Consider the following 26,488-nt stretch of genomic DNA (forward strand, 5'->3'; position numbering starts at 1 on the left):
TCTGTTTGAGTGAATTCAAGTATCAAATGTTCCCAATGTACATTTATATAAGCAGTATATTTAGTATAAGTTCTCAAAGAATTTGTCAGCATACTAGATTCAGAGTGAGCTAACTATCTCAAAACCAGTACTCCAACATTCAGTTGACTTGCAAACCTGCTTCTAATTAAAAGAAGTGTCAGGGTTTTGTTGGATGAAGTGCTTACTCTTCTCATGTCCCCTGGACACACCAGAATGGAAAACCAGAACTCAGGGTTTATTTTGTTTGGCCTTCATTGAGATTCTTAGACTGATACTTCAGTGTTTGTATAGTATGAATATGGGTGCCTTTTGTTTGAGATAAATATAAGTCACCTCTTTTAGTGGCTTGGCTTTTTTTGAACAAATGTCTAGTGTTCAATTAAGAACACAAAAACTAACCAAGACAAACTCAGTTACAACAGTTGAGATGTTTCATATAAGTAGGTCTATCATAGGAGGATGAGGACAACAGCAGTCTATACAAAGTCCAATGTAGAGGGTAGTTCAGAGTTGAGGTTTAGAGTATAGCACTGCCCCCTGGAGGAACCTTTTGAGCAACACATGTATTTGATAAAGTCAACGGCATCATTTAGCCACACCAAATAATTATTTTACATCAGTCAAGGGACTTCAAAAGTAAAAAGTACTATTAATGATAAAGAGAGTGTGACATAACCTGAACTGCACTTTGAAGCATGGAGCACAGATCACAGCAGGTTTAATATTTTAGACTCAGACTGCCTTTTGGATCTGGACCCATATGATTGTAAAGCTGCTTTGTGACAATGCGTGTTGTGAAAAGCGCTATATAAATAAATTTGACTTTGACTTTTAATCATAGCTACAACAAGCTGCCTGTCCCATATAACAACATTTTGATGACCAGGTGTGCATAAACATTTCCCACAGCAATGACCACAATAAGAGCTAGCCATGCAAAATAAGTTTTAAACACTCATCCAGCCAGTATTTCAGTAGACATGTAGTAGAGAATAATATATGATATATATGACAGTGAAGCAGTAAAATCAAACTTTGTACAGCTATTCAAGTCTGACAAAAATGCCACACGTTGAAAAAATACCATTTTATTTCATACTACACTGGCACCATCAGATCAACTAAGTTTTATAGATGTTTTGAAACATAAAAGTTTGTCATTATTATTCTTTTTAGTATTTGTCTTCTTGCACAGTGATACATCAGTGTGTGATTGCTGGCACATTTCTGAGGCCATGCGTCCTGAGATTTATGCTGTTAACTTAATGGATATATAATAGACTAAACTGCAGCCTAAATCTTGGCTAACTTCAGTCCTATTATTAAAGCAGTGAGGTCAAAACTCTGAGTATATGAACACAAAGTCCAGTAATGAACTTCGTTCCTGCAAACTGTATAGACTTGGTGTAAGAAGTTATTTATGAAACTCTGGAAAGTTGATGATCCCTTCCTTTGAGATTTTGATCACGTACACAAGCTCTCTTGGCTAGCTCCACTCCCTGTGGCTTTGTGAATACTCACTGCTATAAAGTTTTCAATACAGTTGACAATGTTTCACGAAAGCAATGAAAAAAGACCCACAAAATGACTAATGTCGTTCTATAAATGACATATCCCCAATTTGTGCATGGAACCACCCCCTTAGTGTGTGCATATGTGTAACATGTAGGATAAAGTGCACTCCGAGTGGGGCTGATTACACATGTATAAACATCTCATTAAGGGGCTGGAGCTTTGCGTCCTCTCGTTCAACTCTCTCCTGGCTTAACGACATCAGGCAGCTTCCCAGAACACTGCTCAGTCACCACCCCACCCCCGACCCCAAGAATGGTCTGGTGATAAAGTGAGGAGAGGTCTGGAGAGGAAGTGTGTGATGTATCACAGCCAACAGAAACTCCTCCATTTCCATTATGTGATAGGTTGATCCTAACACACTGGAAGGACTGCAGTGTAACAGCAGCCCATTAAAAGGTGACAGAACGCATCACTGTGCTAACAGCATGCTTAGGGTCAGAGTTGCCACACAAGAACCGTCATAATGGACAAAACAAAAGAAAAGAAGCAACCATGGATCACTACAAGGAAAACGGGACCTGAAAATTTAAAATAAAAATAAAGAATTTTAAACATGTTCTTTAGCAAAAAAAATCTTCAATATGCACATAGTCATTTTGGACTCATCAGCACAATGCATAATTAAGTGTGAGTAAACAAGATAAGAATCTCATCTGGGCACCTGACCAAAAACGCACCACAACCTTGTTGGGATGATCCCATCATAGCCCGATATCCAATTAAGGACATTGAATGGCACCCTTCAGTCAATCAAGCCAATCCAAGCAGGTCCCAGAGAGATCTAATTGATGAGCTGCCCTGTGGTGTCTCAGGGGACAGTGAAGACTGATGCACAATATGGTTTGTTATACAGCTTTGCTTATGCAGCACAAACTCTTCTCTATGCTGACCTCACCCAAGCAACTGCACTGACAGCAGTATGCATGTGTCTCTATACAGTGCTTACTGAAATGGAACCGTGTGCTCTGAGCTTTGTGTAAGCACCAATGGTCAAAGCCTGAGCATCCAATTTGGCTTTTGTCTGTTTTTTTTTTTTTTCTATTTATTAACAGAAAGGACAGTACAATATAGATTTATTTTGATACAGAAAAACTTCTGACCTCAAGGCGGTGAAGAAGGTCACTGGGTAGCGAGTCTGATATGAACTCTTCTAAAGTCTTGCCCTGACTGGATGTTGGGTTGGAGGGAGCAGGGTTAGGAGTCATCAGGGCGCCTCCATCTTGGTTCTGATGATCCTTCTGTACCCGTCGCTCTTTCCGGATATCTTTCGCTTTCCGACACAGAGGCCTGCTAGGGTCTGGTCCTACCCCTGAAACCCAGAAAGAGAAACACTGGTGTCCAATGGTACATTGGTATCATTGTGGGAATTTTCCTGGGGTGTCAAATGATTACTTCCAACTTGCCCAGCCATGATCACAAGTCAATAAGATACCAAGACAAAGACACCTGAACAATTTGTGGGAGTAAAAGAGCACTATTTTATTTACAGAGAACTTGGCTAGCAAGGGATGTGAAACAGCATTTAAATGTACTGTACTGAGGAAAATCATACACATAATTCAACCCCACATAAAGCAACATAATGAACACAGACAGGCACAGGAGAAAGAAAAGATCAAGCAATCCACATTGGTACACACAAGCATGAGGTTCACCCATATATTGCCTTTTAGGCAAGAGTACTACTTCAAAATCTATTTTAATCAAATACAAAAAGGGTTTCTGAGCATTGGTCAAACAAGGATATTAGGACTCTGTGTAAGGCTTATAATCAATAGCAGGCTTCGCGTGAATTCTACATTTGGAGTCATTTTGGAGGGTGTGAGCATGTTTCCAAGAGCTGCTTGGTAAGTAGCTGCAGGGATATGAGTGTACATGCCTACATTTGTATTTGTGCATACACACATGAATGCGTTTATGTGGCAAACAATACATAAATAAGATGAATAAAATTTTTCCATATCTGTAACAGTTCTACACAATTCTAAGAGCATTGCAAGATAATGTGTGTGTGTGTGTGTGTGTGTGCATGTGTGTGTATGTGTGTGCGCACACACATGTCAAGGTTGAAAAGCATTGCATCCCGTGCCAAAGGAGTTACATGCTGGGTAAATACTGGGATCTGGACCTTCCATGTACATGGAAATCATTTTACCCTCCTGACAGCATGACATAATTACGGCTGAGGCGGTAAAACAACCTGGCCTCTGTTCACCACCACCCTGCTGCGTTTTTGCGAGCCTCTTTCTCTAGGCTTTAATCGCAGGGAGGCCTGCTGCTGTTGCAAGTATGCCTAGGGTACACACTGGTGGCAGTGTGGAGGTGGGGCTGGGCTTCAAACCATTAGAGCCAGAGCCCTGGATGGCCATAACCCCACTTAGCAGATAGCACAGCAAGGAAACAGAAGAACATACATGAGTATGAAGGATGTACAGGATGAACACATCCTCTCACTCTCTCTGGGGTGAACACATCCTCTCACTCTCTCTGGGGTGAACACATCCTCTCACTCTCTCTGGCAAACATGCTACACAGGAGGAGCAGTGCAGCACCACGGAGAACAGCTGACCAGCGCATACAATTAACACTGGTACAACAAATCTAGGATCACTCTGTCCATTATGTTAATGGTTAGCTTCACCAAAAATGTTTTGAAAGAGACAAAGACAGCAGCTAATTGATATTTTAATGTCAAAGACAAGACCATCCAACACAGGAGGAAGGTTAGAAACATGGTTAGGAACAAAGGAGCTCTGCTTGGTGAACCAGAAGCCTTTCCAAAGCTCAAATTCAATCATAGCAAAAACGTGGTGTACTGTGCCCAGATGGTTTTACAGTGCATTGTACACTGACATGCCCTCCCAACTCCCCCATCTATGGCCCCGAGCCAGGACTTGCGAGTGCTCCCGGCAACCTGTGTCAACAGTTTACGCGCCGGCATCCTGTTTGGAGCAATAGGGAAAGCGGTGCCATTTCCTGCCTGTCCCCGTGCCAGCTCCCGCTGAGCCAGTGGATCCATCACACACCCCAGCTAAGAGGGGTAGAGAGAGGGCAACATCCAGAGGCTTGACCATAAAGCACCAGAACACTGGCCATGTGAAGACAGCATGATCAAGTCAGCCACATTAGCCTGTTTGGGCAACATGGTGATTTCCAAGTGAGCATTTCTTCATTTCAAGTGGCTGAATACACCAACGCATGCAAATGATAAGAAATAGACTGGAATTAGAAGCTCAGATTCCCTTTGTTTTCTTTCTTTTCATTAATAAAAGTGGGTTTTGGCCACTGGACCAAGATGATACTTCGGCTTGCAGTTTACTTCATGTCCTTCAAGCAAACAGCACATGTCTTCCCTGCTCACGGAGAGCTATCGGTGTGGGTCAGCCAGCTCCAGACATCTACACACATTCTGTTTCATTCTGCAGATGCCTCTGAATGGCTGAGGAGGAAATGTTTCGATGGCTGCTGTGAACATAGCATGAAGGATGAGCAGCTGTGCTTCACAGTTCTCATCAGAGTGGAACGCAACATGACCAGGGAAGGCAGAGCAGGCGCTGGGATAAGGCCAGCCCAGAGGCCTGCGTCCTGTTACTGCCTGTGCCCTGACCCATGCCCTGCGTCCTGTTACTGCCTGTGCCCTGACCCATGCCCTGTGTCCCATTACTGCCTGTGCCCTGACCCATGCCCTGCGTCCTGTTACTGCCTGTGCCCTGACCCATGCCCTGCGTCCTGTTACTGCCTGTGCCCTGACCCATGCCCTGTGTCCCATTACTGCCTGTGCCCTGACCCATGCCCTGTGTCCCATTACTGCCTGTGCCCTGACCCATGCCCTGTGTCCTGTTACTGCCTGTGCCCTGACCCATGTCCCATTACTGCCTGTGCCCTGACCCATGCCCTGTGTCCCATTACTGCCTGTGCCCTGACCCATGCCCTGTGTCCCATTACTGCCTGTGCCCTGACCCATGGCTTGCCTCCCGTCACCGAGTCTATGGCATTCAATTGGCTATGACGACCTAGTAGACTATCCCCTATGATGTCAGAACTTCAAACCTGTAAAATGCTGTTTGATTAAGCATCTCTAGCTGTATTTTTTTTCCTCTTATGGCAAGACACAGTATAGTTTTATCATGCACTGGTTGTGTAACACACTGGGACATGGACTGTTCCCTACGTGAGGTCTATAGAAACAGGTGAACCCAAGTGCCACTTCACGCAAAAATAAAGAAACTGAAAGCAGCACGACCAAACCAAAACAAACCACAATAATGCAACAGGGAATAAGTCAAACAAAAGACTCAACACGAAAAAATAAGGAAACTCTACCATAGAGAAAACATGGGAGAACAAATTAAACAAACAACGCGGATAACTCAACGCGTGAATGATAACTCGACCATAGTAACAACACGGGAGACTAAACAAAATGAAAACTCAAGATGACGCAGAAACCAATGTGTAATAATGGGGAAATTAACCCAAAACCAAAACGAACAAAAGACACCAGGAAATAACTAGCTAGCAGGCAGACACCGCAACAAACTCAAAACTCTTCCCAAACTTAACCCAAACCCAGACAGAGAAGTAACAGCGAAGGAAAACTTGAGAGGCCAGGAAGCGACGCAGGAGTAAAGTACTAAAATAAGCAAGTTAAGAGAGAGAGCAAGAGAGAGAATGGTGACAAGACACCTTGTAAACGCAACTCAAGACTGAGGGAGAACGGCTGACAAATACGCAGCATGAGGGCTTAGCGATTCAGCAGGGAGATACTACAGCTATCTTTCTTAAGTATCACTGCTGATTGTGGGAGTTCTGCCTAGAGCTGGCTTGCAAGCTCCTCCCGGTGGCAGCAGGGAACCACCTGGAGCCAGCCCTGAGAGAGCCCCTCCCCTCTAGGCCATAGACCCCGCGGGCCCAGGGCGACAACCGGGGGAGGGCATCCAGCTTAACGTATTTTGACCCCTGGTGGTAAGAGAGGATGAAGTCCAACCGCCCCTGAAGAATAATGACCACCTCGCCTGTCTGGGGTTAAGTCATTTAGTTTGCTGGACGTAGGCCAGGTTTTTGTGATCGGTCCACTCCAGCCAATGTCTCCACTCCTCTAATGCCTACTTTACAGCCAACAGTTCCATGTCCCGAACATCATAATTATGCTCTGCTGGGGTCAACCGATCCGAAAAAAAGGTTCACAGGTGGAGCTTAGGAGGTGTCCCGGAGCATTACGAGAGAACGGCATCAACCTCCACCACAAATGGGAGGTCGGGATCAGACATACAAAGGACCATAGCTGAGACAAACCGCTCCTTGAGGGCCTTGAATGCTTCTTGTGCCTCGCTGGACCATGTGAATGGGCCTGGTGTCTTCTTAGTGAGGGCTGTAAGGGGCGCTGCCAAGGTGCTGAAGCCTTTGATGAAACGGCGGTAGAAATTGCCAAACCCCAGAAACCATTGTATCAGACAGAATGAGGTGGGCACGGGCCACTGTGCTACGGCTCAGACTTTAGACGGATCCATGGCCAAGGTGTTGAGACACCTTGAAACCCAGAAAGGTGACCTCCCGGGCATGAGAGAGAGACTTCTCCAGTTTAACATATAAATGATTCTCCAAGAGTAGTTGGAGAACCCTTCGGACATGCCGGATGTGTTCGGGTAAAAAAAAAAAAAAAAACGACTAAGTTAAAATATTGTCAAGGTACACAAACGCGTATTGGTCTAAAGCCTCACGTAAACCCTCATTATTAAGGAATAGACAGCAAGAGTCGGTAGGAGCTAGTGCCTCCGTAACTCCGGTATCGCGAGCCCTTACAGCAGGGCGCATGGTTGATATCTCGGTGGAACAGTCGGAGAGCAAGGCCTACAGCTAACGCCAACGCTAGCCCACCAGAGCACCACTCCACAGTACACGTGTCCAAGTGAAACACCCGCGGAGGAGCCTGTCTCATGGACTCTGGTCATAGGTGATTCGATCGTTCGGCACGTGAAAGTAGAGCTATGCCTGTAGGGGTTCCAGCTGTTACAGTCAGTTGTTTACAGGGAGCCAGAGCACTGAACATTAGTGGCAACCTTAGACTGTTAGCCAATAGGAGATATTCGATTTCCTTAGTCACTTCTGACTGCCGCATATGTATATCATTGGCCCCTACATTTATACATGTAGGGGCCAATGATATACATCTGCGGCAGTCAGAAGTGACTAAGGCTAACATTAAAGAGGTGGTTAAACTGGCCCAGACAATGTCTGATGCGGTAATCTGCTCTGGCCCCATCCCAATGTGGCGCGGCGATGAGCAATACAGCAGGCTCACGGCGTTAAACCACTGGATGTCCAAGTGGTGCTCCGAAAATCAAGTGGGCTTTATTGATAATTATAAAACTTTTGAGGGTAAGCCTGGTCTTTTAGGCAGGGATGGTGTCCACCCCACCTGTGATGGTACCGCCTTATTATCGTACAGCATAGCCCATAGCCTGTTAGTTAGTCGGCAGAGTAGTACTAGGAGCTGCTGACAATCCAGAGTTGCGAACAGGCCGCAGACAATCGGGCTAAACCTGTTTGGAAGCTGCCAAGAGGCATCACCATGTTCCCACAGAATTGAGACTGTCTGTGCCCCGGGTTAAATTAAAATCATAGGAAGCTAGCTTTTTGCTTGCTAAAAACTTACCCTAGGTTGTGATAGTCAGCAGGCACCCAAGTGAGGTCGAGGGGCTCCTGAGGGGTCTTGGTTAGTTTCACAAGATTGGACTTGAGGCAGGTGTCTGGCCCTCAATGCCGGACCGTGCAGGCAAGCCAGTCAATTTCCGGGTTGTGGCGTTGGAGCCAGGGGAAACCAAGGGTCAGCCATGTGTGAGGTGTGCTTATCACATACAGGGTGATTTGTTCCTTGTGCCACCCTATCTTCATCTCAAGGGGAATGGTCTAGTTGGTGACTTCCCCAGATACAGCCTATCGACTGCGACCACAACAAGGGCCGTTTCTAGGCGCACTAGGGGGATCTCTAAAGCATGGGTTAAAGCAAGAAATTTTCATTTGACTGAAAATTTTTCCTGGCAAAAGACAATGCCAGCAATTACTGAAAATGCGGCCTCTTTTGTCTAATTCTACACAATAAACACATTTATAAAGTATATTTATCTAAACAGCCTGTGTAATGAGAGAAGAGAGAATCTATGAAGCGACAAAATGCAACACCTGAGCTATAAATGTACATAAATGTTTTTATAATGGAGTTATCTGGGGGTCCTCTTCCAGAACATTGTTTAAAGATCAAGTCAAATTTAGTGAATCCTGGTGAGTTTTAAAATGGTATGAAGCTCTCTTGTTTTTATCAGATTCACTATCGCAAAAACATAAGCAGTAAGATTACCTGGTTTATCTTACAAAAAAATTTAATGTCCAAAAATGGCAAATTAAATCGCACCACTGGATGGAGCTTTTAAATACAAACAGAACAACACCATCCATGTTAAACTGGCTTAGAAATAAAAAAGTTGACATTTCAAATGGAAGAAATGCGCCTTTTTTCTTGGACTATTAAAGCTAAATGAAGAAAAGTCTGTGATCGGTGGAGAGATTCTATAGACTTCTATATTTCACTACAAATTCAAATAAAATTTGAAATGTAGTCACTTTATAGTATGGACATGACAGTATAATATTCAAAATGAATGAACAAATGAATATTTAATGATTAATCTTTAAATTAATTAATAAATAAGTCAGGTAATCATTATGGTGAAATAAAAAAAAAACTACATTTCTATTAATATTCTGAGAAAACGCTGTAACCTAAAGATTCTGTTAACACAATTAAGACACAATATGATAAAAACAGGCGTGTAGGCATGATTAATTCATTATTCATTTATTTATTACTGTTATTAAAATGATCTGATACAAGACAACTCAAAGAAATTATGTCAATAAAGTTTAAAAGTATTGCAACTATTATGATTATAGTTCGTTTAAATATATAAAATATTTAATAAATATTTCGTGTTGGTTTATTAGGACATAAATTATGTGATTTTGTATTACGCCTTACGGTCTGACCACTTGTACCGGCTCAAAAAAAAAAACACTCTTATATTTCTGATAAAAATTTAACTTTATCAGAATAAGGATAAAATACTGAATTTATCTTACATCTACCTCTGAAGCTCTTCGGATGTCTGAAATACAGGCGGTCCCCAGGTTATTACGACGTCGTGCGTCGTACACGGACCGTTGGTGTTTGGTGTGCGCGGCGGAAGAATACACGGTTATGCGGCTCGGGACCGAGGAGGTCGTGCACCTCTCGAATTTTGTAACTTCACTTCGCCCGCGCCGCGCTTCAGCGCAATGAACAAAGTCATGTTTGCAGGGTTCATACACCTTTACAAGGTGGAATTAAAACACTTGTACGTCACTTTCAAGGTCCATTTCAATATTTCCCAGCACGTTAAACTTAATAAAGTTAAATATTTATACATATACTCGAAACGATTCGAAATAATTCGCGTTTTATTCACATTATTTAGGGGTTGTTTATTTTCAAAACGCCCAATCTTAACGTCTTCTCTCATGTTTCGTCCTGGAATTACAAGAGGCTCGTATTTGTTAACGTAATACAAGAGAATTGTTCAGTCAGATAGCTATTTGTTGTGAAACGAAGTAGATAAAATTTCAAGCATGTTCATTTAGCCTAAATTCCAGCACTTTTTTTCCTGAAACACAAAGCAACATTAAAATTGGTCAGGTGAATGTTCCCTCCCCTGTTTTTGAGGGCTGTTTCTTTATACTACCACATATCGTTTCGGACAACACTGCAAAGAATGCGACGCGCCAAGTAGCCTCCGCCGTTTGTGCAGGTGTGCGGAGTCGCGCGCTACGGTCACTCGCGAAAGTATAATCACCCAGGCAGGAGGGAGGTAACTTTTCTACGTAATGTCCGAAAATCAGAAGGCGGGATGACCCGCAAGTCAATCAAATGACACCGCCGTCATCCATCCAGCGCTGACGATCCAGTGAGAGGATCATATTTCGGACACAAAACAGATAGCACGCCTGTGTGGTTTATTATGATTTGACGGATTTTTTCCCCAAAAAATTCAAATGACGGAAATCCGTCGTAGTGACGGAGAACTTTAACCCATGCTCTAAAGACTTGGCCAGGGACGCGTCAATAAAACTGTCTGCCGACCCCACGTCGACAAACGCCAGCAATCTGCTCTCCCCAGAACCACACCATGCAAGTAATACATGAATTGTCAGGTCTGTAGGGCCTGCCAGAGCCTCCCCTTGTACTGGCAGACCTCCCTTTTTCCCTGTAGCTCATCACGCTGATTCACCACAATAGACGCTGGCCCTCCAGTAGTCGCGCCTGCCTCTCCTGCCGTGACAGGCCAGTGTGCCCCATTTGTATGGGCTGTAGCCGTTGGCTCCAAGTGGACTCCCGTGGTTCAGGTGTGGGGATTCTGTTTACCATGGGAAGAAGGTCATGGAGCTGGATCCGCCATGCTAGCCTCCAGTCCCGACGGAGAGGTTAATAAACCGTGAGGTTAATAAGGGCCTTGGCCAGCAGGTCTCAAAGAGCAAACTCATCTTTAAGCTCTTCGGCTAGACCTTCCAAATACACCGCCATGAGGGTTTCAGGGCCCCATCCACTTTCTGTGGCCAACGTGCAGAACTCAAGGGAGTAGTCGGCCACAGACTGCTTTCCCTGGTGTAAGCAGAGCAATCGGGAGTCCCATTACCCCCTGGACGTGGAGTGGTAGAAGGTGCTCCATGTGGCTGCGGCAAACTGCTTGTACGAGGCGCACACCTTAGGTTGCTTCTGCCAGATCGGCGTAGCCCAGGTTAAGGCCTTGTCGGAGAGTAGCGTGAGTACATATGCTACTTTGGCTCAGTCTGTAGGGAAACACGAAGGCTGTTGCTCAAACACTAGGGAGCACAGGAGCAGGAAGACCCTCTGGGTCTCCCATGGAATGAGCAGAGAACAGGCTCAGGCTGGGCCGACTAACTACTTTAGGATACTTTTACATTGTTCTATTCACGCTATTTTCCATGACAACGCTGGGCAGGGCCATCTTGGTTGACTTTGTGTTGGAACTTCCGGTGCTACGGATACGCTGATACCGATTACAAGCAAAACGACAACAAACACAAAATGACTAGCATAATATGTTCAGTTAGAGCAGAGGTGGCCAACCCGTCAGAGACCAAGAGCCACAAGATGGGGGATGGCGAGTGTAAATTATTAGCGGGGGGGGGGGATGTAAAATGGACACAAATTAAGTATTAAGTACAAAAACAAGCACAAACTTCGATATAAACATAAGTCGTGATATGCTTCAGGACTTTGTCACGTTTGGAGCACACTACGAGCTCTGTTATGTACACAACTGTTGTTTTCTAGGTAAAAAGTGGATAAACTCCGTTATCAACACTCGTTACAACGCCACTGACCTGCGCTCACTTTTAGGAAGAAAATAACAGTGTCAGTAGTTTTTAAACCTCCCTCAGTCGTGTGCGGTGCCTTTGCTGAACCTCGTATGTGGTTTATTCCAAACGTGTGACAGAAGAACCGCGTCTCACCAACGAGACTCAAATCACAATCACAATATCACAGATACTTCATACCGCTAGTCTCCAGTTTTCCACTACGCCGGTTTTAAAAGTATTAGCGGCTCGCTGGGCTTGTAAACAAACTGCGCAGCACGAAGATGTAGCAGTGCTTGACCAACAGTGTTACGAACACAACTCGAAAAGATCTGAGTGTTGCGGGGCACCTTATAACTTATATCCACCGCCTTCCAAAGAAGAGGACCTGCGTCTAAGGCTGAAGGCGTTAAATTTAAAACATCCACCCAAACATCCATACGTCTGCTCTTATCATTTTGTGGAGGGGAAACCAACACCAGATCATCCTTATCCCGAGAAATGGCTCGGTTATGAAGCTCCGATGAAGCAAACGCGTTGGGTGCTTGTGAGGCTATCAGATAAGTAACTATTTTATCAGTGGCCACATCTTTTCCTTGCATTCATTTTGTAATTTTAAGTAATTAAGTAAAGAAGTAAATAGACAAGAATGCCTATTTTATAAAAAAAATCATTAAAATGTAGTAGTGTACACTAATGCGAAAATAGCTGACCGGAAGTTCTAACACAAAGGCGGAAGAAACGCACACTTGAAAGTGGGCGTGGCGAAATACGGTGAATATTGATGTTCCATTTTTCTATTATTAGAGATCTTCAATATAATTGTTGCTGATTGTTGCATTGTTGATTCAGTATTGTGTGCATGTAAATAGTGCTTTCAATACAAATATATGAAATTGAATAATGTATACCTTTAAAGGCTCATTTTCTCAAAATGAGTTTCCCCCCATACTCAGAGTCAGTAATTTCCACTTCAGTAACACTTACATGTACCAAAATTTCCACTTTTTCCATATCTATATTCACGTTTTTACATAATTTGCATATCATTCATATCCTGAATTTTATGAATATCATTTTATGCCTAAAAACCAAATACTGGCTGATGTCAGTATTTTCTGATTTATGCATTGATGAGAGAGAGGCACATATCCTTCTGGGAAAATGATCGATTCCAACATGTCAACAAAATCAAGAATTCTGAACTTGACTTTATCCACTGTTTGCATATATTTCAAGAACAGAAATGTAAATTAGTGCATATTTAATTAGAAAATGTATAATGAATATTTAAACAAAAAACTTCAGAAACGTTGTATTTAGGGGTGACCTGCAATAGTTGCTGATTCGACTATAGTCGACTATACCCCCTAGTCGACTATGAACGTCATAGTCGAATGTACCATTCTAACTGCATGGGGGTGTCCAAGGATGTTGCTAAGCATTAGTTGTTACATGAAATGTCTTTGTTTTCATTATATATAGCCTTTTGTCAAATAAAATCATCCTAATTTCTGTTACTAAATTTTTTTAGATGATGTGTGCGCATTAACATTAGGCATCTTCCTTACTACACATTAATAAATCACACCCTGCTGTTGCACAATCCAAATGAGCGGAGCTGAACACGCTAATCTGCCGAGATTATAATGGCTACTAAAAAAACTTCAAAAGTATTTTGAAAAAGATAAAGATGAATCAAACAAAGTAAAAGTTATGTCATCAACTTTCATTTCGGACGACAACAACCAACATGGCATACCATTTAAAACGCGTAAGCGAAAAAAAAAAAAAAAAAAAACATTTCAGCCGTTTGTCGTTTCGGTCGTGTCGTCTCATCTCGGCAAGCATATTTTATTTAAAATATTTGACATGTTGCACAGTGCCTGTCTGACAGTTCAATATGGGCACTGCGCACGGATAATGTTCTCTAACGTTTCATTAAAAAATAAATAAGTAAATAAATAAAAGCTGAATAAAGCCAACCTACCATGTTTATTCATTTATCTGAGTGTTTTAGGTATTTACTTTGAAGTGGAAAAAAGTCCTGAATGAGAACGAGATTCCGTTTAAGGTGCTCTAGATTTAAAAAAAAAATTAAAAATACCTGATTCGACATTTAGTCGACTAAAGGGAAAATCTGACGAATCAGATTCAACTATGAAAATCCTTAGCTGAATACACCTCTAGTTGTATTACAAAAAGCAATTGTCTTAATGTAAGTAATAAACAGGGGAAGCTTCATGGTGATATCTATTAGGTAACCCTTTTACCCTCTTCACCTGTAGTGCCTTAAAGTTTTGGACAAGCATTGAGAATGAACACGGACTCAGCTCATGAGAAGCAGTGTGTGTTATGGGGAGGTAAACTTGGACAGATCTGTTCCTGTGGAAGACAGATGCTCCCTCTAGAGCACTTAACACTTCATAAAAGCCCAGTAGACTTTTTCTTTGCGAAACATGCACAAATGTATCACACAAAAAGTAATCAACTCTGAAACACAAATGCACCATTGATGCCGAACAGGACGCACTCTTTCCAATATAGCCTACATCACAAACAAATAAACCTCATAAAAAATTATAATAAAATCACACACACCCACACATGCACTCTCAAGGGGACAGTGCAGTGTATATTTACTGTGGAGAACTGAGGCATAGCACCGTAGATGTTGGTTCTGGCATCGTCCTTCAAGACGAGAGGAAAACATACGTAATGAAGAACCAAGGGGTGGGGAGAAGAGAGACACTTTTACTACCAGCACTGACGAGCGCCGTCTTTATCTAGTCCCATTACTAAGCTTACCACAGAACAGGCACCAAACATACACACATGCTCAATCGTTCCTATAATCACTGATCTACACTAAAAGGCAAAGGCACAAAGCATCTTAAAACTATACAATACCTGCAGATGAACTCCTATTAAGTGAAACTTACAGTCAAGTTCATAGTACAGCATATACACGTGTCAACAGCCATGCTCAGGTTAGTGTTCTGATCCAACATGTCACATCAATAAATGGCTGAATCTGACCTTCACCATAAAATCAAAGTTAATTAATATCTGCAGCAATGAGTCCACAAATTACAAAGCAACAACAACATAAAAATTGCCCAGGGACAAATCACCCCCACTCCCCCTGTATGTAATCCTTTAATATGTATGGTAAAAACAAGGGTAATATTAATCACTTCACACCATCTGGTGCTGGCAAAAAGACATAAAGGTGGTCATAAAGTCAGTTACAGTAAATTTGTCACCAGGTGTTTTCTGTTCAAATGGGGAGGGAGGGGAAGCAGTGCTCCTCTCCTGTTGGGAGCATCTCTAAATCTTGCTGTTTCTGGAACATTCTTAGGGTACTTGTTTCTGGGAGGTGTGGAAGTATGGCATTTCAGTTAGTCATGTTTTGGCTCTACATCACAATAAATTATGTGGAATTTGCAAGTCTGAAAGCCAAATGTTTTTCTATGGTGTGTGTTTAGCTTTCTGGTTTTCTGGTAGACTAAAATGTTTATGACATACAATGAGCTTTGTCTTGCTCAATCAGGGGAATCAGTTCAGTAAAACGTTAAGGTGGAACATCACAGCAGACATGAGCGGGGCTTTCCTAAGAGTTGAGGCCCACTGTAAGGAATCCTCTCAAACTCATTGTGGATATCTGCTGCCCTCTACTGCTCTGCTGTAAGACTTCCTCAAGATTTTATATATTTGGGCTTCCTGAAAGCCTTAGTGACAAAAATTAAAAAATAGATAAAGGGTTATTCACTTATTCTAGATGTACAATAACATAATAAGGCATTTTCTGCTGAGCTACCTGTGACCACCTTATTCGGCAATTTACACCAAGATGGATTAACCAGATATACACTATATTGGTAATATAGTGTATTAAACGGACATCTTAAAGGTTTCCTTGCGTATGAGGCTGACCTGCTTTGGGTGGGAGCCGTGAGCCCTTCGCTCCAGGAGGACTTGCCCTCTCTGATCTGAGGGTATCTGGCAGTGTGGCTTTGCATTCCCTGCTGCTGTGGCCGATGGGAAGCTCCACCTCAGAGTGCTGCACTTTCCTAGGACCCAGTGGAAGAACACCACCTTCCTCCACCAACACCGCATCCTTCAGCTCCCCTGTACAGAAGGCACAGTGCTACTATCAGATGCAGTTTCATACAGTCTCCCTACTTCTAGGACCCTCTGGAATAATCATCAGACATGGTAAGAAAGAACAATAAAGGCACAAATAACACCTTTTCATAAATATGTCCATTACTGACATGCACAGAGCTTTATTCATAAACATTTCTAATTAACATTATGTTTCGATGCAAAAATCTTCAAACACTAGCCATTCTTCAACATAGGAAAAGACAAGACAATACACAAATAAAATGCAAAAAACAAAAGCATTGTTGACTATCACAAAAAAGAAAATGGTGAAGAGAAATAACTTTTGGTTTAGATAAAAAGACTTAGATAACTCCATCAAACAAGACTCCAGTAGAAAGCTTGCTAATAGAAAGTTGCCAGTAGAAAGCCTGTCAAATCACACATGTACATTCCTGGAGTTTGTTAAACCTTGCAGAATTTTTATTGGAACTAAATTCAGTGGTCTGGTGCCACAAAGATATTGTTTTGCAACAAAAATCTGAGGTTGATGGACATAAAAAGGAAGTTGTGGTCATGCAGAAAAGAATGCATCATGGTTTGGCGTTCCACCATTATAATAATCTCAAGCACACCTACCCATACTGACAGACATAATCCACTGACAACACCATTGAGTTTCTACATTGGAAATAATGACTAAAGGAATTCCACATAAAACACACCCCAATAAGTGGCACACAGCAGATTACAGTTAAAATGTCCCTAAACTAATTATTTGCAGCTTGTAATGAGCACAGTTACATAAATTGTGTCATATTTCTAATTATATTAATGGATAAAGTAATTTTACTGAAAATACACGTTTTTTCAAAATATCATCCGTTTTGTTTTTCCTATGAAGTGAAATCTAGCAACGCAGACTTTTGCAAATTACACCAACATGACTGTAATTTATACAGAACCATCCTGACGCAGATAATGTAAAGTACAACCACAAACACTATAGATGTCCTATGGTAAAATTACATCACATATATACATATGTCTGGAAAACACTATGGCCTCTGAATAGAAGACTTGATTGTTGTTCTATTATTAATAATAATTTGTATTAGCATTCTTACTAACTAAGAATGTACTTGTGTCACCTAGAATTTCATATGTGATACTCTCCAAGTTTACTCTAAATAATTTGATATCTAATATTAAGTTTTTATTAGCTATATTAATACTGATCTAGAAAGCTACCCGTATGCCTCTCAAGTACATAAGCATAATCAAATTTGATCAATAGCGATCAACGGAAATGTCACTTTGAGGACCACGGCCCCTCCCTTTTGGGCGTGTGTCAACGTTGTCCACGTGCTTTGTCTGCGTCAGTGGTATTCCGTGGTGAGGGCTATGTCGTGTGAATAATGTGTCTCACCTGTGAATCGTCTCGTAATCACGTAGGGCTAATGTGGTTTGTCTATTTAATGTGCGCTCGCGCAGTGTCCTGTGCTCGTCGTTGTCTAATGTTTACACGTTGTGTGTAAGGCTTCTATGTTTTTCGTGCGCTTTATGCGCTTTATTTGTCATTAAAAGCAACCGTGACGTCAGTAAGAAGGGTTTCCGTGTCTCATCCTTCGCCACAGCCACAGCGTCACAGAACGACGAGCCTACTGAGACACCAACGTCATGCCAGGCTACAAGCCAAAGCCCAAAAAGGGCAAGAAGCCCAGCAAGCGGCAACACCACGCGTCTTCCTCCCCCCTGCGCCGCAACTCCACGCCGACTCCGGAGCAGCTGAAGCGGGATCCCGAGTGCTCCTATCTGCTGTGTGCGGCTCGGGAGACCGCTACACCGGAGTTGGCGGAGGAGTACCGCAAGACAGCGGTGCGGGTGTGGCGGGAGAGACATCCCTGGCCTTCCCGGGAGCTCTCGCCTGTACGGGTCGGCGTCCCCGAGCTATATGGGGCAGAGGGCGAGCTGGAGAAGGACTCCTTCCCGCACCACGAGACCACGCCCACGCTGGAACAGCTAGAGCAGGACCCAGTGTGCGCTGCTCAGCTGGCCGCGGCTCGTGAGTGCCTGGACCCCGAGAGGGCGGACTTGTTCCGCGAGGATTTGGAGACACTCCTTCCCACGCCCTCTCGCCTCTGAGGGTGGGCTCGTGCATCATCAGAGCCACCCAGTCCACCTCAGAGAGCGAGTTCGGGGCCGAGGACTCCGAAGAGGAGGAGCAGGAGGACGAAGAGGAAGGTTACCCTCCATCGTTATGCGACGCCTCCACCGTCTACTACGGCGAGGAGGGGGAGGAAGCCTACCCCCCGTCGGTGAGCAAGGCTTTCCCCGTCGACCACGGTGAAGAGGATGAGGAGGAGTCGGATGATGAAGACTACCTCCCTCCGCCCGTAGGTTCCACTCTTACCATAGAGGAGGGCGGGGAGGAGGAGGAAGAGGACTACCCCCCGTTGGAGTGCTCCACACCCACCGCCGACTACGGTGAGGTGGAGGAGGACTCCTATACGGAGGAAGAGGAGGACAATCCGCCTTCCTCGGAGAGATCAGCTGGGACCGTCAAGGGGAGTGCGGAGAGCCGTCCACCCTCTGATCGCTCCGCACAGGGCATCTGCCAGCCACGCTGCACCAAGCGCGTACGCCAGCCACGCTGCACCAAGCGCGTACGCCAGGCGCGCTGCACCGGGCACGTTCGCCAGGCGCGCTGCACCGGGCACGTTCGCCAGGCGCGCTGCACCGCGCACGTCCGCCAGCCACGCCACTCCCAGCGGAGGCTTCGCAGCAAAGGCTGGAGGAGGACCGACCCCCGCAGCGCCTGCAGTTCCCGATCTCTCTCCTCTCATCGCTCTACTCCTGGCGCGTAGCCTGGCGCCTGTTTCATGTTTGTCCGTCCCAGTGTTTGTGAGTCTTCCCGTATGTGTGCCGAATCCCCTATTCCCGTTTGTTCCTCTGTGTGTGAATGTACCGGTGTGTGTATTCGTGTCTGTTCCGTTGAGTGTGTCTAACGTCTTCTCCCCTGTATTCCCAGGGAGGTGGTTCTAGGCGGTTCGTGACGGACGCTTCGCCGAGGGCAGTCACCTCCCAGACGCAGGACTGAGCGCGTCGGATCCGCCCTTCGTTGTGGGTTCGGGGCACTCGGTCCTGTTGGCACCCCGGGACGGGTAGTGCCCTTCGAGGGGGCGTCTGTCTAATGTTTACACGTTGTGTATAAGGCTTCTATGTTTTTCGTGCGCTTTATGCGCTTTATTTGTCATTAAAAGCAACCGTGACGTCAGTAAGAAGGGTTTCCGTGTCTCATCCTTCGCCACAGCCCCAGCGTCACAGGAAAATACTAAATATCATTCAAATATTTAGTATTTGAACATGCCTACAAAACAGACATTACAATTCACACATCAACAGAACAAAAATAGTACACACAGGCCTGTCGCGATAATTTCATTACCGTACAATAATTTTTTTAACCGCGATAATTTTTGCTGATGTCGATAATTGGCCATTGGGTTTCCGCACAAATTTGTTTACATGAGAATAAACTGCAACTACGTTAGATTTCAGAAAGGCACGCAGTGCTGCTCTCTCACACCCCCTCCCCCGAATCTGTGATCAGAGAGCGACATCTACCGGTTAGGAAATGAGTGCAGTATATGGAGAGCGTATGCATCAGTAACAGTGCCTCCACACACATAGGTGGAGATGTGATATCTCGCGAACGTATTCGAGGCTAATAGGATTCGAAATAATTAGCTTTTTATCACATTATTTAATGGTTGTTTATTATAGTGACCTTAGCACGTGACTCCGGCCACCTCGTGCGAACCTCCGCGAACGGCAAAAAGGTTCCAGTGCCTGAGCAGACAAAGAGCAGCCCTGATGCATCCCAGCTCGTTTAGGGTGAAAGGAGGGTGTTCGGGCACCTCAGCTGAGTGGGTGGTAGTGCAGATTGGGCGCGCCCGCACTCCAAGCACAACAACTGTCAAGAAAGGTCAACAATCACCCACCATGAACACTATGTTCTTGCTCATCCTGTGGGGGGTGGTGGCACCTCCCCAGGAGGGAAGAGCAGGTAAACAAGACACCGTAACTCTACATACCAGATTTACAGGATCCTGGCTGGCGACTGTGTGTACCCCAATGATTGTTGTTTTACTATTGATTTTATTCTGTGTACCTTGTTTGCGGTCTCTCCTGAGGAGGTGTGTCTTGCAGGCTGCAGACACGGCGCTAAAACCCAAGAACCTCACGATGAGGACAGATGTCAAGGTCACCAATCTACCACCTGATGTTGATTCATTTACTGTCAATGTTGATGATGATAATGATGATTCAGGTAACTAATTCTTTGAATAATGTTGTAATGAGGTAATTTGTTTGACCATCCATGTACTTCCTGCAAGTGATGCTACGATCGAAAGCCTGTATTGGAGTGATCTGTAGTTGATGTAATTTGTCCATAAAGGACAAAAAGGAGGGAAATGTGATGGAAATGTGATGATTTCCATTTATGTCAGGCTTTCTTAGTATACATTAAACACATTAGACACAGGTGTTAGAGATAGAAGACTCTTGTAATTCCAGGACGAAACATGAGAGAACATGAACACGTTAAGATTGAGCGTTTTGAAAATAAACAACCAAAAATAATGTGATAAAAAGCGAATTATTTTGAATCATTTCAAGTATATGTATAAATATTTAACTTAAATAAGTTTAACGTGCTGGGAAATATTGAAATGGACTTTGAAAGTGACGTACAAGTGCTTGTATTCTACCTTGTAAAGGTGTATGAACACTGCAAACAACACTGCAAACATGACTTTGTTTGCAGTGTTTGAGGCCCTCATGCACGGGCAGAGCCACCTTGATTACATCATTTTCGTCACGCCGCTCACGACGCGTAAAATATAAACCAGGCTTAACTTGCTATGTAGCCAAAGAGATGCTGCCGTTAAATACAGTCTAAAAGAAAACATTTATAAACATGCTGCAAATATTTGACAAGCAGTATGAACTGCCAAAGAAAACCTATATCTCCCAAACTGCCATTCCAACCTTATATAATGAAGTGAAAGATGGCAATCTGAAGGAGATTAAAGACATCTAATTTTACTCTGCCACTACAGATATGTGGTCAAGTTCAAATATGACCCCATACATGAGCTTTACAATACATTACATTACTGCAAACTGGTGTAATTGTATTATTATGGTACGATATTATTATTGTGGCACATTGTCTTAAAGCTCCTTTGGGGAGCCCAGAAGCAAGAAAAAATTATATAATGGCACTTTAAAATAACAATATTATCGTTTATCGCAATAATTTCTGGGACAATATCTGAAAATGTTGTTATCATGACAGGCCTAGTTACGCATAATCATTTGAGATTTAGTCACATGCAAAATTAGCTTGATGACTTCCAGTCTAGCAACTGTCCATGTCCACATAAAGGCATAAAGACTATTATGGATCAAAAATGGTTTAAATTTAATCTTTACACAAGGGTTAGCATTTTCACCCAAAATATTTGGCATCCTTTCCTCTTTTTCACTAGAAGATTTACAACAAGTAGGCCTGTAAGGTGAACATCGAAAATTCCTTCAGAAAAAGAATTCCGCTCCGCGCTCTCCGTACCAAACACGCTTCAGCTCATAAAAAGAACGAGTTATGTTGAGTTTTAAAAAAAGTTTCACCGCTCAAAATACAGTACTTTTTTGTTCGCAGCGTTTAATGGAAGGACTAGTGCCTGGCAAGGCGTATGTACATATTCGGCAGGCGTAATAACACTTTGGCTCGCGAGAGGTGCCACGGTTGAGACGTCATCACAATGGACCAATCGGATCGCTGGTATGTCAGCTGAGCTAGTAAACACAAGCAGACGTCGTTGTAGAAGCGCGTTCATCCAGCGTAGGCCTGTGTTGAAAAAATCGATTTTCCGATTCAGAATCGATTCGCATATGATGATCTGATTATCGATTCGTACGTCCAAAGATCGATTTTTTAGTGAACTTTTACCCCCGCCTCGTCACTGAATTCACGCAGGCGTGCTCGGTCTAACTAACTGTAAAACGACTTGGCGTCGGACAGTGCCGGTAACGACGATAGTCAAATCGGAAATCTAAAAACAGAAGGACAGTTTATCCAGTGTCAGTGACTATTTACAGTTAGTCCGTGTCACTGACCGTTTACCCAGTGTTTTTACAGTTTAAAAAAAGTTAAAAATGTTCTTGTAACGTTGGGCGCAAGGCGATGGACGAGACAGAATCCTTTGCACTTTCCAAATCGTTACGTTTATTACATTTACCGAAGCGCAGACAGCGCACATAAAACACGTTTACATAGAACGTGTGTGACTCAAACAACGACGAGCACAGGACGCTGCGTGAGCGCAAATTAAATAGACAAACCACATCAACCCCACGTGATTACGAGACGAGCCACAGGTGAGGATTATCACAAGACGCACCCGCACCCATGGAGATACACCGACGTAGACGATTAGACGCAGACGACGTTAACACGCCCAAAACCGAGGGGTCGGGGACCGTAACGTGAGAGTTCTGTTCTTATATTCTCACTTTAAAGAAAAATACACGTTTACATTTTATACTTTCAGTTTATTAAGTGTGAGCACTTTTAAAATAAAAATGCATTTGGTAGCAACAGCTTATGGGTGAATTCTTAATTATTTAAATCATAATAATAATGCACTGGTTAGTGTCCCAGTAGGAGCCCACTGTTGCAGATATAGACACCTCAAAGATGTCCTCTGTTTATTGGCCTGGATTACCTTTCTGGAAGGTAGATTTATGATGACCCTTTTCACCAGTCTTCCAGCCATCAGTAACTACCAACTACCAGTAACTATTTGCTGATTAATATCGATATAATACTAGTTTTAACATGTTGCTTCTGTACACAGTCAGGAAACAGCTCATAAATACATTTTTAATAACACTAAACCCCGAATTGGATCGAATCGGATCAAATCGATTAAATCGAAAAAAATCGATTCTTAATCTTCAGAATCGGAATCGGATCGATTCTTGGAATTTGAATCAATACCCAGCCCTAATCCAGCGGTACCGAAGAAGAGGAAATCTCGTCCAAAAGTGTTAAAAAAAAAGAAATCTTCAAAACGTAAGGTTTGTTACATGCATATATCGTCTGTTAAGCATGAGGAAATACAGAATTTCAGCACAAGGTGGAATACTTATCGAAATAGTCATCGGAAGTGGCTAGAGTTGCGGGGCGAGTGCAGAGATGTAGCAGAAAGTTTCAAACAGTCTTGAACAGGATTCGAAGAACTTCCCGATGATGCGGCTTTCCATCCCACATGCTACCGGAGGAATATTGACAAGCGAGAGATCGAAAGAACTCCGACCAGGAAACTTCGGTCCAGATCAAGCCTCTCCATCTCGAGCTCTGGCCCCGTTCTTCCTGCCATCTGCATCATTTGCAAGAAAGGCTGCAAATTTGTCATCGCGGGTGGCAGGCGCCAAAAAGAAGCTTTGACAAAAACACAGACTTTAACTGCAGGTAAGACTGTGTATCACCCTCACCCCCACCACACAGTAGGTAGTCTATGCAAATGCATCCCATCCCCCAACACACACACACACACACACACAGGGGCGCACATGTCCCCTCCAGATTTATATTATTATTTATATCTTATTATTATAAGATTTATATTATATATATTGTACAGCTTGGTCCCCCTCACTTCAGAATTTCCATCTGCGTCACTGCACACACACACACACACACACACACACACACACACACACACACACACACACACACACACACACACACACACACACACACACACACACACACACACAGATGTTGGGAGAAGTTGAATGACTATGTAGCCTACACTGCTACACAATCCTTGTATTTGTCTAATTCTAATATCAATGTATGTCTGAATTGCCATAATGTGTTGTGCATGTGTGTGGGTGTGAAATTACTTTCCAATACATAACTATGCCTATAATATATAAATAAATACTAAATAGTGCATTATTGTATATAAAGTGGGCATAAAATAATATTAATCAATGCTATTGTTGTTGATAATTATTTTATGCCCACTATAAAATTATATTTTGGGAGATTCCTTTCTGTAGGTTATATTTGACAGCACTAGGCAGGTTGTCATTTTTTCCAGTGTGTTGTCGTAAATCGGGTTACGTGATTGGTTTAGCGTGGTCACGCGGTTTCATGTGATGTCAAAATCGTCATTCAGCGCGAGGAAAATAGTTCTTCAGAAAACATCTCGGTTTAAACAAAGTACAGGATTCTGTGACGCGAAACTTTTTTGGTAAGTGCAATATAACCTGATCCTCAGCTAACGGGCATGTAGTTCGGAGAGCGCGGATCGGATCAGAACGACAACGGGGTTCACCTTACGGCCTAAAGAAGTTAACACCTCACACTAACACAATCATTAAATTATCGGCTAGTATTACGCTATAATTCCACTAACAAGAGAAAATAATATATTCCTTGCCAATTTAAAGTTTATCAATTTGTAGAAAATATATGACTGAATTTTACTGGAAACATTTTTAATTCTGTAAGTTAAGATCCAGGTGTGCATTCATGGTACACATAGCAACAAACAGGTAAATAAATAAGCAAAGGAACATTAAACAGAACCAAATACTGGTAAATAGGCTTCGAAATGCTTTAAGATACAAAATGAGAGTCCGCAATTAAGGGTTGTTAAGAGGCAGCATATATAGATATGAGAAACAGGTGCTGTTAATATTGTGGGGATTTCGAGCGAGGCGTTGGATTCTGGGAAGTGCAGTGCCAGTTAGGGGTGGTAGATGTGACATAAATGTAATATGAAAATTACTTCACTGTTAACTAACCTTGGCTGCAACATTTAAATAAAGGAGATGGTTGAATGAAAACAGTCAACAAAGCCAGGCAGTAAGGGCCATTGTCAACTAAATAAATGTTCAAAAGAGTTAATGATTTAATAAAGATTTAAAGCTAAACTATGCCACTGTAGTGAGTGCACACCTGAGAAAAATGATTGGCATATTCTTGCAACTACAGCCACTGTCTGCTGGAGCGGGGAAGAAAGAGGCTTTAGGAAGTCTTTGATCTCTTCGAACACACCTAAGGTTGAGTGATCAGACAGACCATTTGACTTATGAAAGAGAGATGGAGGCTATACTCAGAGTAAATGCTACAAAACTGTTGCCTAACTCTGCTAAAATTGAATGGTCAACTGCAAAAACCCTTCAGTAATGGCTCTTTCATAAGCATAAAATGTATTGTACTTATTATGCAGTTCCTGCAACTTGGAAAACAAAAGACAACTCACCTTCACAAACATATTGAGGTTGGCCCAATGGTATGTCTCCATTTGAGAGGAACTTCTTCATCCTCTTCAGGATTTTCTTATGGGTTTTTGATGGGTGAAAGTTCAAGGCATGGCATCTTTATCAAACATATTTACCACGCGTTAGGGTTCGCACATGCACAAATGACAAGACAAAGCACCATCTGGCACTGTGTATAACAAACATCCAAGTCACGTTTTTCTTTACTTTTATATTTAACACATTTTTGAAGTTCCATTAGGTTACAATTGACTATAATCTGGCTACAAATCCTGTACCAAATATTCTGTATACCTGATAGTATATTGTGGACAGCAGGTCTTGTTCATGACAGGCTTGTAAACATACTTGCCACTTCTAAAGACAAAGGACACAGTAAGAATAATAAACAAACAAGGTTAAAGGGCAAAGTTGATGAAAGTTCATCAGAGACTTGTTAATAAAAGTGGTCTCTATAGACATGTGCTTATTGGATGAAATTAGAACCAGTCGGATAGTGCAACTTTAACCATATGAACCACATGACCTGGGATTATTGTTCAAATAAAAGCAGTTTCAGGGTGCCACCAAGAGCCTTCATTCAGGGCTCTGTAGGAGACACATACTCTATCTTACAAGTATAAATAATAGCTGAGAGGAATTTACATCAATTTTTTTCCAAAAAAGCTTTTTGACTGGTTGAAATTAGATCATCTCAAGTGAAGAATCAGTAGATAAATGGTTGTGAGAGGTCATAAATGTTTTCATGAGCAGGTACATTTCTCTATGAATGTAAGGAGTAAAGAACAAAAATGATATTACACACCTTCTCCATCCCCTATCAATCAGATCCTGGTAGTCCTGAACTCTCATTGCATGGGACCACATACCTGCATAAGAACATCAATAGACAATACAAATGAAGACAATGCACTGATTTATTATTCATTCATTCATTCACAATGTTTGTACTGGTTAAAAAACAATCTTGACAGAAGAAAAAGGGAATTCTGTCCTTAATGCCTGC

The 26,488-nt window shown here is 42.9% G+C and overlaps 1 protein-coding gene across 4 annotated transcripts in view; it reads right to left on the minus strand.

The window, feature by feature from the left end:
* Positions 1-26,488, minus strand: part of ate1 (arginyltransferase 1) — a 54,955-nt gene that overhangs the window by 25,742 nt on the left and 2,725 nt on the right. For all 4 annotated transcript variants that reach the window (XM_076975661.1, XM_076975660.1, XM_076975659.1 and 1 more), the window contains exons 2-6: positions 26,288-26,351; positions 25,777-25,839; positions 25,464-25,579; positions 15,943-16,137; positions 2,697-2,905 (exon numbers count right to left, since the gene is read on the minus strand). In XM_076975661.1, the coding sequence (XP_076831776.1) occupies positions 2,697-2,905; positions 15,943-16,137; positions 25,464-25,579; positions 25,777-25,839; positions 26,288-26,351 (647 nt within the window). The remainder of the gene's footprint in view (positions 1-2,696; positions 2,906-15,942; positions 16,138-25,463; positions 25,580-25,776; positions 25,840-26,287; positions 26,352-26,488) is intronic.

The sequence above is a fragment of the Brachyhypopomus gauderio genome, chromosome 15 (genome assembly GCF_052324685.1).
Source record: "Brachyhypopomus gauderio isolate BG-103 chromosome 15, BGAUD_0.2, whole genome shotgun sequence".
Classification (NCBI taxonomy): domain Eukaryota; kingdom Metazoa; phylum Chordata; class Actinopteri; order Gymnotiformes; family Hypopomidae; genus Brachyhypopomus; species Brachyhypopomus gauderio.